This window comes from Numenius arquata, chromosome 5 (genome assembly GCF_964106895.1).
Source record: "Numenius arquata chromosome 5, bNumArq3.hap1.1, whole genome shotgun sequence".
Lineage (NCBI taxonomy): Eukaryota > Metazoa > Chordata > Aves > Charadriiformes > Scolopacidae > Numenius > Numenius arquata.
In genome coordinates, this window is record NC_133580.1 from 36,567,034 (window position 1) to 36,585,030 (window position 17,997).

A 17,997-nucleotide genomic window follows, 5' to 3' on the forward strand; every position below is an offset into this window, starting at 1 on the left:
GTTCAAGCTAGGAGAGTCCAAAGAGACCAAGTCCATGTTACTTAGTTATTCCCAGAGGAGCAGTTGTCTCTGCAGTCAAGTGAGAAATCTAAGATTTGGATACAAATACTAATGTTATCTTTGCTGTCTGTGGAGGTGCTCTGACTATTCAGGATATTACATTATTATATTCAGGATAGCAACTGAGTCTTGGTTTGTATGTTTCTCAAGAGGCCATAAGCTTTGCTGCTGTGCAGAGATACTCTGATTATGGGCAAGATACGTCCACACAAGGAGTTGGTACAGACCAACAGACTGAGTTCAGCAGTAATTGCTTGAACTGTAGTGCTGTTTCTACCTAAGCGTGCCTGAAAAAGGATTAAGTTGATTCTCTTGATGCTCAGTGTCCCATTGCCTTTGTCAGAGCCTGTGACAGAATTCCTGGTTGGTGCAAGGTGTCTGCTTATGAAAGCAACCTTGGGACTCATTACCAAAGCTTCACTTGGTAATTTGAGAAGGCAGAATGCCTGGTATCTCATCAGTCTCATCAGCATCTCTACTGTGCTTGATACTGCTTAAAAATACTGCAGCTGAAGAATAGCCGGAGTATGGAGCAAAGGCCATAAGAAATACTCAGTGATGTGCTGTGGCCAAGCAATGGTAGATCCATCTTTCCAGTCTCCATTTGTGAAACGTAAATGCAAAGGAAAAGAAGGTAAATGATGTTTACAGTCTACTAACTGATTTTACCTATGAGGCTGGTTTGTCCCTGCTTTGTACTAGATGGTGATGTTCACACGTGCATAGATTCAATCCCAGAGCATAAGAGAAAACACAGCCGGCCTGATGTGTTAGTGCATTGCCTGGGAGTTAAGAACACAGAACAGAAGGAGGAGTTTGAGGTCCTTGGAGTTCAAAAATGAATTTGTGAGTGGCTTTGCAAGAGTATGGGCATGTTTAGTTTGGAAAAGAGGAGGCTGAGGGGGGACCTCATTGCCCTCTACAGCTACCTGAAAGGAGGTTGTAGAGAGGTGGGTGTTGGCCTCTTCTCCCAAGTGAATAATGGCAGGACCAGAGGAAATGGTCTGAAGTTGCGGCAGCGGAGGTTTAGATTAAATATTAGGAAGAATTACTTTACTGAGAGGGTGGTCAGGCACTGGAGCAGCCTGCCCAGGGAGGTGGTGGAGTCGCCATCCCTGGAGGTATTTAAGAAAAGTGTAGACATGGCACTTCAGGGCATGCTCTAGTGCCTGAGATTGTTGGTTTGTGTCTGTTTGTGGGTGGGGTGGGGTGTGGTTGTGGGCGTTTGGTTTGGTTTTGGTGTTGGTGTGCTGGGATTTTTTGGGTGTGGGGGTTTTTTTTGGTGGTGGGTTTTGTTTTTTTTTTTTTTTTTGTTGGTTGGACTCGATGATCTCAAAGGTCGCATCCAATCAAAAATATTCTGTGATTCTGTATGTGGAACCAGGCTTATACATGGGGCAGATTTAGGTTACCAGCAGTTCATATGCTAAAGTAATTATATAAATTTTAGAAGGAAAAGTAGAAAAGAAAAAAAAACAACAACAACAAAGGCTAACGGCTTTTTTGGTGCATTAAGACTATCTGTGACACAAAGACAGTATGTGCCAAAGCATTAGTCAATGGAAATCTCAAGGAAGGAGTGCAATAGAGTATTATTTCATATTGTCCTGGAAAACATACACATAAGGAATTTGGTATTACCTCAAGAAGGAGGAGGTACTTGTGTTATTATGTAATTTTTCCAGTATATTACTTCGAAACTGGGCAGTGTATCTCCCTGATGTGAAGGGGCACTCAAGCTTGTTTTGCTTTTGAGCTTTGGTTTTTTTTTTCAGTCCATCAGGGAGTCCTCAACATATACCTCTTGCTGAGATTCCTCATTGATGGGTGCAGTTGCCAAATCAGAGACTTGTGCATTTCATTTCCATTTGCAGTGAACTGGCTGTGCGCTCAGCTGTGGGCCGCTGTTCTCTGCCGCACCTGCAGACCCCTGAGTTGTGAGGTCTACATCAATCCCACTCTTTCCGCTTGGAGAAAGTTCTCTCCACCCTGATTCAGAACATTACCCGTGGTAGGCTTCCTTCTGCTAACAGATGCCATGCGGCAGTGGGCAGTTGCTGGGAGCTTGTCGTATCTTCTGGCTTGTGGCCCATGCGTCTTGTTGCTTTTTTGGCCTCCATCCCATTCCTGCTGCACGCTTGCAGCATTTTGACGAAGCTACCTGTAGAGCTGCTCAGGGTAGGAGGCTGAAGGGAGTCCCTTAGGCAAACACGCCTGGCCTCCTGTGGAAAAGGGGCCTTAAGGTGTTGCTGGTTCTCTTCAACAACCTCCTGTTGTGTACCACGGAGAATCCCGGGTCTGAAGATAAGCTTACTACTGGGTTGATTTCTTGAATTTGAATGTTTTTAGGACAGGGTAACTTTGGGGTTCAAATTACATCTTTCTGTACAATTTTTATGTTTAGCCTTCAGAAAGAATTTGGAATTTGTTCACTGAGTCTGCCCTAGCAGAAGTGCCTCCAGCGTTACTTTTTCACTGTTCATCCAGAACTTACTCGAGCACAGGAGTGTCAGTTATTTTTGGTAAAGCACTTAATTAACAGCTTTGATATTTGGAATTGCCAGTTGCACAGAGAAAACAGGCAAATTTTGTTTTCCTTAAATATCAATAATGTGAGTGTTGTCCCAGATCATAATAAATGGCCACTTTGCTATCAGAGTATTTTGTATTGGGTTTATTTTTCTGACATATCATGCATCAACTGATTTACAGTAAAAGGCCTTTTTCACCAGTGGCAAAATTATTCAATAAGTTATATGATATGTATTAAGGAACAGATCTAACGGGCAAAAAATGCGGTCAGTATTGAAGTCTTTTACTTGTCATTAAGTCTAGCCGCCTTAGTCTGTTCAAACCGAGATAGTGACTGCCTAAATAATTAAGTATGGAAACACGTGTAGCCTGGGTAAACACTGGGAAATGAAGACACAGTGAACATATGCATAGGGTTCTCCTTTCCTGTGCCTTTCTATATTAGGGGATTCACTGAGTAGTAGGCTGGTTTGACTTAGTGTTTCATAAGCGAGTCTGGGAAGAAGATAAATTTAACCAAACATTTTCCAGTTAGTGCAGCTAGAGGCTGGGGTAACAGTATGTGGTGCACAGGGTAGGTACCTCTACAGTTATGGTCATTGATGCCTTAAATTTAGTGCAGGGATTTGAATTACTTAGCCAAAGTATGCATATTCTGGGATGCCCCATTTCTGTATACTTGTTTAAAGATGAGGATAGTTGATTCTTCTCTGCATCCCCTTTTCATGTTGCTGGTACAAAAAACAGTTAGTCGCAAGCTCAAATACAGCTGCTGAAACATAATTTAAACAGCTCTGATAAACCACAGGTGCTGTCTCCTAGAGTAGTTTCATGTGGCCTTAGACCAGAATCAGCCATATTGTACAGATTTCTTTTTCTTCAGACTCTTTTATTGGCAGTGTTTCTAAAATTTTAAGGAATTTGCTTTAGTTGGAGAAGTAACTGGGGAAAATTTTAGCATCTCGATGAATCTCCGTCTATATTCAGAATCTTGTCTATTAGCTTTAATAAGTAAAATAAGTGTCTACCGCTCTTCATTTAGATTTGGTCTGTGGATCTTGTACAGTTAGAGACAGTGAGTTTATTATGATTTGGATATCTGCAACACTATTAGTAATTAACTTGATGTTACAGCATTAATTCCAAATTTCACTGATGACAGACAAACTTTGGAACAGCAGTTACAAACAGGAAAATGGTCCTAAGTCTGACACAAGTAATTCCTATACAATTTGAAGTCCGTGGGCTTTGACCAGTCTATAATAAGAGACATTACTTTAACTTTGAGAAAGTTTACTGAAACAAATTTTTTTTTGTTTCAGCAAACAAAACGGTTTCACTGTTTTTAGCAGTGAACTAACTCTGGAGCTAGGAATGTGGTATCTGCATACCTGTGTTTCAGTTTCATAGGCTTTCTGGGAGCATTTGCTAGCTCCCTACCTCTGGAATTATGCAGTGTTAACAAAGTCTTTAAGTGTGTGTTTACTTTTAAACATTTAAGCAGTTATGCTCTTTGCAGTGGCTTCTGTCAAATACGGAGAGTGTGGTGATGTGGCTTAAAGGAGGATAATACTTGGCTCTGTGACTCCAAAGGGTCTTGTCCTCATTTAAGGCACAGGAATTTGCACAAAACATCAGAACTTCGTTTAACTTTAAAGCTTCACACACTTTAGGATTGCATCAAATTTATAACTTTGATATCTGAGTAGGGCGGAGTACAGAGGAGGTGTTTTAGTGATATAATGCCTAAAAATACAAGCGGAGTAAGAGAAATCCAAATTTGGCAGTGGCAGCTGCACAGATTGTAAGGATGACTGCATTCATCGTGACTTTATGATTTCAGTGTGGCAGTTAATCAAGGAAGGATTTGGGGCTTGGTTCTGAGTAAGGAAGAGAGGTGGTAACCAAATTTTGCAAGTATGTGTTAGTGTTTGTGTGATCTTTGCTGACGCTCTGCTAAAACTGGTAAGAATTATAGACCTATTGATCTTTTTCTCCTAGTGTCAGTCTTTTAGGATGATGAAGCATTTTTACTTTGAGCAGAACTTGTCAGCTGTAATATAACTATGTGGTTTTAAGATCAATATTTTAGGTGGTAGGTGAAGTGGGCAGAATCACTTCCCTTGACCTGCTGGCCACACTTCTTTTGATGCAGGCTAGGACACAACTGTCTCTCTGGGCTGCGAGGGCACACTGTCGGCTCACATCCAGCTTGTCATCCAGCAGTACCCCCAAGCCCTTCTCATCAGGACTGCTCTCAAACCCTTTATCCCCCAACCTGTATTGGTACTAGAGGTTGCCCTGACCCAGGTACAGGACCTTGTACTTGGCCTTGTTGAACTTCATGAGGTTCACACGGGCCCACTTCTCACGCTTGTCCAGATCCCTCTGGATGGCATCCCATCCCTTAGGCATGTCAACTGCACCACTCAGCTTGGTGTCCTCTGCAAACTTGCTGAGGGTGCACTCGATCCCACTGTGTCATTGATGAAGATATTACACGGTGCTGGTCCCAATCTGGACACTTAAGGGACACCACTTGTCATTGTTCTCCATCCAGACACTGAGCCACTGACCACTACCCTCTGGATGCAACCATCCAGCCGATTTCTTATCCACCAAACAGTCCATCCATCAAATTGATCTCTTTTCAATTTAGAATAAAGGATGTTCTGAGGGACTCTGTCAAAGGCCTTACAACAGTCCAGGTAGATGACATCCATAACTCTCCCTTTGCCTTAAGCTCTACTATTATGGAAAAAAATGCTAGCATAGTTCAGGTATATTTAAATGATGTTGTTCCACAGCCTCTCTGACATCTTTGTCCCTACTAGTGTAGTACACATAGCATTCAAACCACAACTTTGGCACTTGCTTCCTTCCACAAAAAAATTCTGTGCCATGGCCAGTAGTGTAATGAATCAGGCCCTCCATTGGAGCACAGGAATAGAAAGTGAGAGAATACGATAAGAGAGAAACATAACTGAAAAATCTCACTGCAGAATTATCCCTGCTTTTGAAAGCCTCTTGAGCCTGGCAGGTATATGATCCTCACAGCTGCAGGAGGTTCACCTCATCCAGATTCATCCCAGAAGTCTCTGACCACAATAAAATAGTGGTGAATCTGGTGTTTTATGAGAGCTGGCTGCACTACGAAGCTTTGGAGAACAATGCAAGTGCAGCATATTTGATCTATTCACTGAATGACTTGAAGAGCTTTGCAGTCTCAGCAGGAATTTCCACCTGATTCTCTGGGACAACTTAGGACAACCTAAACCCTCCAACGGAACTCTGCATCTCCAAGCAAGGCCTGATATAATTTGCTGTCATTGTCGTTACTCTTAAGTAACCCTGGTAGAGAGCTTACAGCTCTATGTGTGTGTGATTAGAAATCCCATTGAAGCAGTTGGTGTTTTAAATAGAGTGAATGTAATATATTTGTTTGAAGAGGTATTTTGGTGGCCAAATACCAAGCCTGAGTAACTTCAGTAGGTGGCACATTCCCTGGTTATTTGACTGGACAGAAGTGATTGAATTAGGTAGGTTAGCAGTCAGGCAAGAGGTACATCTGGCTAATGGTCTCCCTTTCCCAGTCGTTCATGAAGCAGAGGTAACGCTGATGAATGGACAGATTGACATGTAAGGTTTGTGTTGATAGCTAGCTGTGTTGTAGTAACCAAACTGAGACTAGAGTGCGAAAGAAAAAAAAAACAAAAACCCAACATTCTAAATTTCCCCGCATCACTCAGCCATGCCTAGTTTTTTGCAAAGAAACACGCCTTTTTTTTAATTCTGTAGAATATTTGTATTGATATACATAAATTGTAAACTGTGAAAGAGCCCTAGGCTGATAAAATATGAAGCCCTTCAAAGGGTAATATGGACCTCTTTTTTGTGGTGGACAACCACCAAACCAGTTGTTTTTTTAAGGAAGTTTTTGAGTGAGGTTTCTCTCTTGTCTGGAAGAGTACTATGTTTGTGCAGTATTAAATAAAAGAATGTGCTGTATATGTTCTATATACCTCCTGATTTTTTGATGATATCTTTATCATCCTTTCAATTATGACATGTAAATATAAATTCACAGCTAGCTTCATCCAAAAGTTCTGCATTTAGACTGCATAATTACTTGGTATGTTGGTATAATTTGGTATAAATTGCTCTAGTTATTTACGTGTTCATGCATAGCTTGGGATATTGAAAGTTTTTCTTTTTCCTCCTTGAGAAGATGAGTGAGTTACTCAGAAAAGCAGGATGACCTGTGCTAAAGATCTGTATCTTTACTCCATGTCGACGCATATGTGCAGAGCTCTCCAGACTCATATTGGTGTGGAGCAGTCCCTGTTCTTCAAGAACAAAAAGACTAGACTCATCATACCACGTCAGATCTTCATAATATATGGCATATTTATCTTTGATCTTTGAACCCAGGAACTTCTGACACCTCACAGGGAGATGGAACGTCCCTATGATGCACCCAGTCAGTTATGAAGAATCATGGCAGTGGTATGTGTGGAATGATGCCACCCTGACTGGTCAGCCTGTGCCTCTAAGGGAAAGGTTTTCCTGCACTTTCTTCAGCAACCATCATGACATATATTTATACTGGCCATAAAACTGACTAGTCTCTACTAAAGCTGCAAACACAGTTTCTTGCATCTAAACTTTCTGAGATAGAAAAACTTGAAAGCCAAATGCAGGTTGTATGGTGTAATAATTCCTCGTAGTTGACCTGTCTTTGATGTTTTGATTATGATTTATTGGGATGTCCCTTTAATCCTCAGTAGCATCTGATACCATTTTACTTGTATTTAGCTGAGAATTAAATTGTATTTTAAATTACAGAGTAGCAGACTTTGGCAGAGCCCATGCTTTCAGCAGCCATGGCCTGTAACTACAATGTAAGAGCCCACAGCATGCCTTGTTCAGGCTGAATCTGATCTTTGTCAAGTGCAGTTTGAGGTTAAGCTTCACCAGATAATAAACTTTCATGAGACAAATATCAAATTATTTGCTCTTCAACAAAAACATCCCTATTCTTTGGGGTCGTCCTTGGATTTATTGGTGTTGTCTTCCAAAGTGAAGTTTTTTCTGTGTTGACAGGAATTTATAGATTTCTCTTTGGCAGACCATATCGACTAGTTTTCGCCTGGGACAAAACGCTCCTGTGACACGTGCCACACCACATTAGGCATCTCAGCATGCAGCAGTTCATATGTTCAGTTCATTTGCTGGATAGATGAGAATGTCAAAGGGGAAATTACAAAACCACAGAGGGATTGAGGTTGAAGGGACCTCTGAGGGTCATCTTGTCCAACCCCTTTGCTCAAGCCAGGATCACCTAGAGCCAGTTGCACAGGACCATATCCAGATAGGTTTTGAATATCTCCCTATATGGAGATTCCACAACCTCCCTGGGCAGCTTGTGCCAGTGCTCAGTCACCCTCACAGTGAGAAAGTGTTTCCTGATGTCCAGAGGGAACCTCCTGTGTTTCAGTTTGTGCCCATTTCCTCCTGTCCTGTCACTGGGCATCACTGAAAAGAGCTTGGCTCTGTGCTCTTTGTATTCTCCCTTCAGGTATTTGTACACTTTGATAAGATCCCTCTTGTGCGTTCTTGCCTCCAGGCTGAACAGTCCCAGCTTTCTCAGCCTTTCCCAAGAGGAGAGATGTTCTAGTCCCTTCATCGTCTTCATGGCCCTTCTTTGAACTCCCTCCAGTATGTCCACATCTTTCTTGTACACTGGGGAGCCCAGAAATGGTCCCAGGCCTCACCAGTGCTGAGTAGAGCAGAAGGGTCACATCCCTCAACCTGCTGGCAACGCTCTTCTTAATGCAGCATAGGACACCATTGGCCGCCTTCGTGGCAAGAGCACGTTGTTGGCTCATGGTCAACTTGTTGTCCACCAAGACTCATATGTCCTTCTCTGCCAAGCTGCTTTCCAGCTGGGTGGCCCCCAGCACGTACTGGCTGTTTCCCCCCAGGTGCAGGAGTTTGCATTTCCCCTTGTTGACCTGCATGAGGTTCTTGTCAGCCTGTTTCTCCAGCCTGTCAAAGTCTCTCTGGATGACAGCATGACCCTCTGGCATGTCAGTCACTCCTCGCAGTTTTGTGTCATTCACAAACTTGCTGATGGTACACTCTGCCCCATTATCCAGATCATTAAGGCTAGTTACTTGCCTCCAAGTGATCAAACAGATGTCAGGTTAATATTTGCCTGTACGGTGTTATATATGAAGGGAAAAAAAAAAACAACCAAACAAACAACTAAAAGCATCATAAAGCAAATGTGAAGGGCTGTAAGCTAAAACACAAAGCATGATACTATTTCCAAAAGTCTTCTTGAGAGAAGCAAAACAGCTGCTGTACAAGATGGTATTTTAATAAATAGGCAGTGGGTTTCTTTTCTGTTTGTTAATATTTTTAAGAACATGATAAGCTGAAAAAAAAATTTCCTTGTAGTTAAGAGTGGTTCTTACCTGGAGAACAGGGGGATTCTTCTACTCACCACCTTTATAAATCTCACTTGACTCTGTCATTTGGTGGGTTGCCTGCTCCAGAGGCAAAATGCAAACAAAGGTGTGCTGCACAGGTAACTACAAACCTCCTACAATACTTGGAACAGAATGTAGCAAGCTACAGCCTGTAGAAATGCGTTACAACATGCAACAAGTTTCCATAGGGGCTTTTTTTTGTTTGTTTTGTTTCCTTTAAAACTAAGGCTTGAACTTCTTACAGATCTTTTGTGTGCCTTTGTAATAGCCCTCAGTGGCCATCCTCCATGTCCCCGAGACATGGGGATGTAAAGTTGCACATTGGGCACAAAATGCACAAAAAGGGGTGGACTGGAGAAAATCCTTTATAAAGTATTTGGTTTTGGTTTTTTTTTTCCTCTTTTCTATCATTTAACAACTAAATAGACTTGTCTACCAGGATTGTTTTGATAACTTATAGCGTTGCTGTTTTGCAAGGTATTGTCCTTATCCTATCTCAAACTTCATTGCATGGAACGTATGCATGTGCATGAACAAAAGAAGTCTGATAAAAATCTTTCTCTTGAGAGCTCCACCACCCAAAAAGCATTTAAGGTGTCCATGTCCATAGTTCTTTAATCTGCTTTGGGAGGAAATCAAATTACAGAAGTTTTTGTCTGCCCATGGGCATGTCTTCATCTCGGTGAATGGCTACTGTTAAGATGGTTGTGCAGGTGGCTTTTTCACAGGGTCACTAAAAGCTGTCGAATGAGATGCTGGACATTGTTCCTTCCTATTGTTAATAGGGTTTAAAAACATTACTTAAATGGCAAAGTTTATTTAACTTTTAATACATATGAGTTCAAGGCAAGGGATACCTTTTTCTACATGCATTCTTACACCGATGCAACCGAAAGCAGTTTTGCACAGAAAGAAAACAAATGTAAGTTTAATTCAGATATGTTACCGTTACTTGTAGGCTATATTGCTAAAGAAAAAACTACAATGCTATGACATTGTATTCTAAAGCTATCAAAATACTAGCTTATAGATCATCTTGAAAAGAGGATGGAGAACACTGGTTCCTTCCACTTCTTAATGATTTTGAAGTGCCCTAAAAATGCAGTGATAATCCTAAATTTGAATCTGATCTTTCAAAGAGAATTTTCCTGTAGAACTTGTTTGTGACTGGCATGCCTTTTGTCAGAAGTGCCTGCATCCAACTGATCTTTTACTGCCAGAAAATGAAAAGAATTGAAGACTACCAAAACTATTTTTTCCTTTTAAAGCACTAGAGTAGTACATAAGGGGTTTTTATGGAATTCCTCAGTAGAAGGAGTTTCTGTAAATCAGTGTGAAGTTTGTGAACAATTTGTGCAGAGGGAATCTGATCCATGCTGTTCAGCAGATGTTATCCATTTCCTAGCACTTCTTGGTGGGTGAGGTAGATTCTACAAATGCAGTACCTGGTAGCAAAATTATTTAGCTTTGTTAACTACGTTGTTAAAATCAGGGTGCACACCCTGATTTTAGTGTAGTGGAGTGGGAAAGGCTGTCTTTCTGCTGCTTTCCAGGTGTTGATCGCTGCTGTCATATGTGGTACATCATAGAAGTTGCCCATTTTGCTTACACCCACATGCGCTTCTGTAAAGTACTATTAGGACAGTGTTTGAACTGGTTTAGTTTGGAGGTTTGTGCATATGTATAGTCACCGTTTCTTGTTACTCAGGTGGAGAGCTTTTCTGGTGTGCATGGCATCAGCTCTAGCAGGTGGTGGTGAAGTAGCATGAAAGGGCCCCAGTGAGAGACATGCCTGAGGCACGACAGACAACGGTCACTTCCAGCTTCAGAAGAGCTAAATGAGTGACTGCAGGTTTTCAGTGGGGAAGAAAGGATTTAACAGCCATTCCAGCAGAATTCAGTGAGTTGGTGCCTCCAGATCCCAGGGTCTGCTGCCTCCTGTTGTGCTTCCCTCCTTTAATGCTGCTGATGTGTAGCTCTCTGCCTCCCCTCCTCCCCACAGACATGGTCTTCCCTTTTTAAATCACAGCACCCCTGTCGTTTGTAGCAGCCAAGAGCCATGGCCTGGTGTCCACGTGCTGTGTGCTCACTTACTGTGGTGTCAGCAGTTAGTGATCGCTGCAGGTGATGGGCTAACAGACTATTGCTGGAAGCCAGTGGTGGTCCAAAGGTGAGATCTTGACTCCAGGAAAAATACCCATTGACATCAGCGCAGGCAGGATCTCGCTGAGAGCATGCGGTCCAGGGGCTGAAACTGGGAAGCTCTCTCAACATATCTCTCTGGTTTCCTGTTGCCTCTGATATGTGTATTATTTTTCAGTTTATTCTCTTCAGAGCTCAGTAAGAAGCAGCTTTCTGTCCCATGAAACTTTTCAGTGCAGACAAAGCATAAGAAAACAACTGTGAGCAAAACAAAACATTGCAAAACAGAGGTAAAACCAAGAATATTACGAAAACTCTTAGGGTAAGCCAGGTATGAAAAGGGTTTGGGAGTGATCCAGAAAAGCTGACTTACTGTCCAGCAGATTTGTAGAAACTGTAGCAGGCAGCAGAATTAATAAACAAAACGATAATTAGAGTCATCATGAGACACGAGCATTACTTCTTTAGAGAAAAAATTGTCACAGAGGAGCAAAGAGCATGTGGATAGGAATAGCTGATGTAGTGCATTTGAATTTTCAAAAGGTTTTGATAGGCTTATCAAAGGTTTTTAAAGAAGCAAAGATGTCTTGTTATTAGAAGGAAAGAGTTTTTACGGATTAATAATTAGAAAGCAATAAAAAAATATGGTCGGTTTATCAGTGGAGAGAGGTTGCACGTGAAATCCCTCAAGGATCTTTGTTGGAATCTGTGGTGTTCTATCTCTTCAATAATGACCTAGAAAGAAACTGAATATGCTGATAATAGGAAATTATTCAAAGTAGGAAAAACTAAAAGCTGGCTACAGGGACTTACAGAAGGCTCCTAATTTATTCTGTATTGGGTGAAAAAAATGATTAGTTGAATTTCTGTCACTATATGCTAACTACTGTCCACAAACCCCCACAGATTATATAAATGTGTATACTGATGAGCTCCAAATTAGCTATTGTTTTCACAAAAGAGATCTTGATGCCGCAGAAACCTCACAAAGCTGTCAGCTCAGTAAGCAATCATGAAAACAAATAAAAAGTTGCATTTTGATAAGAAGCCACCAGTTAATCTACCTACATATATAATGCTGCCTGCAGTTTTGGCTACATTTCAAAAAGGACCTAACAGAAGGTGAAGAGGTGTAGAGAAAAGCAGCAAAAAGGATCAAATATATCAGAATGGCTTCTGTAAAACAAGAGACTATATAAACCATGATTTTCCTGTCTGATCAGAGACTACTACTGGAGTAGTATAAAGTCAAGAATGGTATAGGGAAGGTGGGTAAGGAAAAATTATTTGCAAATTCTCATAATTCAAAAACAAGGGAAAGATTATCTGTCACCTTGTCTAAAATAGACGTACTTTTTTTTCCCAATTTTAATCAATGTGTAGCAATGTTGTGAAACTCCTAGCCATAGGACCTTGCAAAGGCTGAAGATAGAGACACAAGAGAAAACTGAAGGTAATCACAAAGGTTAGGTTCAGTGTTTACTGTTAAACACAGTGAACCAGGTGCAACCTCCAAGTCAAAAAAAAAAGCCCTAAACCACAGTCTGCAAAAAGCTGGGGCAGTGCATGAGGGGCGGACCTCTGAACTTGCTCTCCTTCTCCCCTAAGCATCCTTAATCTGCCACTGGTGCTGGACACCCCTCTGATGCAGCGCTGTCTCTTGTTATGTTCTATATGCTTCTGCTGAAGGGTCAGAGCAAGGCAAGAGCCCTGGCCACCCTGTCGATGGGCCCGGTGATGCTTGGAAACTTGTTCTTCGATTTAGGGAGCCTAGCTTCCAGCTCTTGTCCTGGCTGTCTCGACAAAGAACAATCCAGAACATTCACAGCCTAAGGAATTTTTTTCCAGGGCACCTGTTGACATCACTTGTCATTAAAAAGGATGGGAGGGGGGTTGCTTTTACCATCTTTTTCTCCAGTTGTGTCAAGAAGCAAATTCAATGGGAAGTTTTTTAGTCTGTTTTCTGAGACACAGAAAATAACTTTGTTTATTTTACTTACCTTATTTTTTTTCATTTCACTCTTGCCCCTGTTCTTTAAATCGACACACCTTTATTTTTCTTTAAACAGTCTTTATCAAGCCGAATGTTTGATTTATATGTATTTTATATTATTATTTTGCACCTTGTCATATTCTTTGCTGTTTGTACACTGGTACAGAATGTCTTTCTGTTAGAGATTATCTGAAAAGACTGCACTGCCCTTTCTTCCTTTCACATTTCATTTTTCTCTCTCATTGCTTCTGTAGATGACAAAGTCCACAATAGAAGGATCCAGCCAAACGTGTCTAGTGCCACAACCAGGCCTGTCTGATGGAATACCTCAGCTCAGCCTCCGATTAACAGATGGTGGTTCATGTTGGAGGGAGATGGATTTAACAGATGAAATCTCCTTCATTAACAGTGATGCATTTTTCTCCAGGTTAGTGCTCTTTTTTTGTCTTTGTGTTCGTTTGTTTGTTTGTTCCATACCTGCACCTCCAACTCTGAGCATTTTGAAGTCTTTTTTCCATTGATACTTTATGAAGTCAGTACGCGGGGGTGCAAGGCAAATTAATATGCATGTCCCTGTTGAAGCCACACATTCCAAAAGGTTCCTTACAAAGCCAGCTGTGTGTTTTAATTTGCCTCCCCAATATAAATTTTCAAGCATATGAAAGTGGCCTGCTTGGTGAAGGAGTGCAGAATGGACAGGGCTGATCCAAGATCAGGCACGAGAAATTACACCGAGCACAAGATGCAACTGAAACGTAAGGTGTCTCCTCTGAGTAATTAAGCATATTTCATCTGCCCAGTTTAAGTCTCAGCAGATGGCTGACTTTATTCCCATTCTTAACCCAAAAAGGAAGGGGCTTTTGAGGGGGTTTATCTTTCTGGCAGGAATGATGATAGTACTAGTGTTGTTCAGACAAGACAGAGAATAAAAGAGTATCTGTAGAGTATCTGTAGGAGCATCTACCTGAATTTATCTATAAGAGCCTAAAGCATCTATTTATCTATAAGATGTCTAGAGCATCTCTAAGAGTATCTATCTAAAAAGAGTATCTGGAGTTTTGATTGCTGGCACTTTGTCAATGAGTTGAACAGGTAATGGGCCATCAGGTTTCTCATTAAGTCCTTCCCTGAACATCAGACTGAACCAGTATCTTTTCGTTGTTCTCAGAATATTGAACTGAGCCTGTCGTTCCCGTTCTTCTTATGTCTAGTGCAGCACATGAAGGATTCAGGTTACTGTGGGAAATTGCTGTATGCTGCTGAAATATGGGGTTGGCCTAATGTGGGAAATAGTGCTATTTACATGTCATGAAACGTGACCCCGCAGCGTCTCTGCATACCAATGCAGAACACAAAGCAGAGGCAGCGCTGCCAGACACGTAACTGAGTGACTTCACTGGGTAAGCAGGAGACGGGTGCTATTCTCAGCACTAGTGCAGACAGACAAACAGCACTCAGCTTACGAGATGAGTTAGCAAATTATGCACTAACACCAGACTTTGATTCATAATAATGGTGGGACAAGTTAGGAAATTAGGCGCTAATACCAGAGTTTGGATCGTAATGATGGTGGTGAAGCATAGATGTCAAATCAGGTTTCTAGCCCTTACAGGCACACATGTTCTTTAACTTAACAGCTGTGTCAGCTGTGTGGTTTACTGTCCCCGAGCCTTCCCCCAACAATCCTTCAGCCAGAAGTTTTGTTTACACATCTTCATTAATCCAGCTCCTTTTGACTGAATTGAGTTAGGGAACAATTACTGAAGCAGGTCAGCTGGCAAAACTTGAAGGCAATACAGTTCTACCAGCTCAACAGGGCCAAGCAAGGTGGGGCTGGGTCAGAAGTTACAGCTTCTTGCATTGGTACGCTGGAGCCTGGCACAGTGTACTCCTGCCTGTACTTCACTATATGTCACAAGGTGTAAAGGGAAATGAAGTGCTCAAGAGTTGAAACAAAGTACTGCTGAGTCGCATATCTGGGAAGGTATGTGTGACTGGCATACTTCATGAGGTGCCCCCAAAATATTATGACTCTTTTAGGAGAACGTTCCCCAAAAGACATAATTATTTGCTGTAGGAATTCATACTTTCCCATCAGTGTGTCATTCCTTAGAAAAGTACCATTGAAGTATGGGACAGCTGGGCCAATACTGGCACAGGACATTAAGCACCAAATGAGATATGTTTGTAATTAGACAGAAGCCTAATCTCCGTGCTCAGGCCTTGAAATGAAAGATGTCTGCATCTCTAATTGTATCTGGGAAATTAATAAACTGTAGAAATAAATTTGCTTGTAATCCTATTTTGTTCAAGAATGCCCTAGTTTTCTGTCCTGTATCACACTTCTGTACATATTACCTAATTGTGCTGAGTGTCTGCACTGCTGCTAGCTTCCAGTACTTTTCTATCAGTGATCTACTGGTGCTGCTGAAGGGAGGAGTTGGTAGTGCTTGCTGTTTTCCACCCAGCTCCAGGATGGTAGGTTGCTGGGGAGGAGGCCCTGGGCCCACCCCTAAAAGGAAGAGTGGAGAGAGGTCTCTAACAGACCTAACACACCTGAGGGACAGCTGTCAGGTTCCCTGGCATTAATGTAGTGCTCTGATATATCAGGAGTGGTTTTAAACATGCTTTTGGCAGCCTCATGTCACTCCTGTGTAATCTAAGCTCACAAGGAGGTATTACCTGGTATTATCTCAGTGCAAGGCTACATTAGAATTTTTCACCGTTTTCAGCAGGAGGACTCTGGCATCTGACCTACACTATGAAGTGCTTTGCAAACACGCTGCTGTTCTTGTTGGGGGGGAGTTGTGTCACAAGCTACTAACATTCTTAAATAAATGTTATCATTAATTATATGTAATTATCAGATACGTTTTAGTGAAATGACTGTATCTGCTCAGCAATCATGTGATCTTTGTTAGAAAAGAATAAAGGTTGCTCTTGGGAAAGATAACCATTTGCTGTTTCATGAAAACGCTTGCGGTCTCTTCCCTTTCCACACTCAGATACCATGATATGGGTGAATTAGAAGAGGATGAAGGGCTACACAGAACGGTAGATGCAGAACTCCACCCTTAGCAGGTTCCAAGCGTAAGAGTGAAGAAGTAACCACACACACCAAGCCTGTAAGCCCCCTCTCCCCAGCAAAGACTGTAATCTTTAGTACATTTTCAATCAGTTTCATTTGACACTAAAGCAGAGGTCTTCGGGAGAAAATTATAGGCTTCTGGTTGATTAGTAATTTTTGATACTATTTAAAGTACCTCTCAATATGTGTCTTCATACAGTTGGCTTCAAAATGAAGATCCACAGATTAAGTAGCAGCTACAATATTGACTATGTCTTCTAGAATAGCTGTTTTTTAAAATATTGAAAGACACGTTTTGCCTCCGTACAGGTATGATATTCCTCATCACAGGAATTTTTTGAAGGTGCTGCTGTCATTTGAAATATGTGAAGTATCAGTTGCAGACAAAACATGTTGCAGGGCATAAAATCTGTATCTTATGTTTACTACTGTTATTTTAAGAAAATGGTATTTGTAAGATTGATATCTTCTTTTTTCTGACCAAAATACATGGATTAATTATCTGTACCCATAATCCCCACTAGCTCATAATGTATGTGTTCTCTTGAAAATTGTCTCATTATTATAGCGGTGTGCCAAGGGCAAACTGCTAATTATGCAGTAGCAGAAAAACATACCTGTAATGCAGTCTTTGAGTAAATCCTAAAACAGTGGAGAAGGAAAGAAAGGGGCAGGGGAGAAGAAACTGTTCCTCTGAAAGAAGGATGAAAGTCTGCAAGCAATATGCAGCCTGTTACGTATTTCTGTGAGGCTTATCTCATTATTTTTTTTAAGAGCTCCTGTGCAGAGCTTCAGAGCAGGGCAGCCAAACTTCCCAACCCTGGGAACCACATACTTTTTTCCTTTACCTGGTTAAGAGCCACCAGATCCACACCACAGACCTTGGGAGCCATAGGAGGCAGCAGCTTTGGGACTAGCGTATAGGCAGGAGGGAACAAGGCTCCCGGGGCCTTACTAGACCCTCAGTGAAGAGGGGACTAGGGTGGGCTTGCAGCTCTGTGAAGCTCAGAATCCCTGTTTAGGTGTCTCTTTCTTTCTACTATCTAGAAGGAAAAGTTTGATTCAAAAGGGGTGTACGCAACTGCAGTAGGAACTGGAGTGAATTTGGGTGTCCCTAGAGATGCTAAAACTTAAGTGCTTCAAATACAGATTCAAATGGATTTTACTTCAGGGATAGGATATATTAAGTGGATACAAAGGTGGGAGGGCCTCTTACAGGCAATGCTCTTAGCCTTTTGTGCTAAATGTCATATACAGGCAAAGACAAGGGGCAGCCTTTTGGCTTCCCGCGGCCAATATGTGAGGCAGCAGATTGTTGATGGTGAGCAGAAGTGCCTTTCCTGATGCTGGCTCAGAGGTGCAATGCTGTCTGCAGACTTTTGTAGCCACCATCCTGGATCTCCTGCCCGGCAAAGGGTGCTGAAATAGGCTTTGCTGCATATGGCTCTTCTACCGCTTGCTGGAGCTCCATTTCTTTGCAGCCCTGGTACTGTTTTGAAAGAGGTTCCCTCAGTAGGAGGGCACCCTGCTGTTTGAGGTGCTGTTAGGCTCCGTGTGTGTTCCCTAGGTGAAAATACTGATCAAAGGAGTGCAACCAGGTACCCTTTCTTGCTAGTAGAGGTCAGGTGCTGGGGAATGGGTGCATGCAAGGCAGCCAAACTTTGAAAAACATTGTGCAGTTCCTGAGA

The 17,997-nt window shown here is 41.9% G+C and overlaps 1 protein-coding gene across 1 annotated transcript in view; it reads left to right on the forward strand.

Moving 5' to 3' along the window:
* Window positions 1-17,997, forward strand: part of FAM13A (family with sequence similarity 13 member A) — a 131,446-nt gene that overhangs the window by 44,085 nt on the left and 69,364 nt on the right. Inside the window, exon 6 of the mRNA XM_074148339.1 lies at window positions 13,476-13,648. Within this exon, the coding sequence (XP_074004440.1) occupies window positions 13,476-13,648 (173 nt within the window). The remainder of the gene's footprint in view (window positions 1-13,475; window positions 13,649-17,997) is intronic.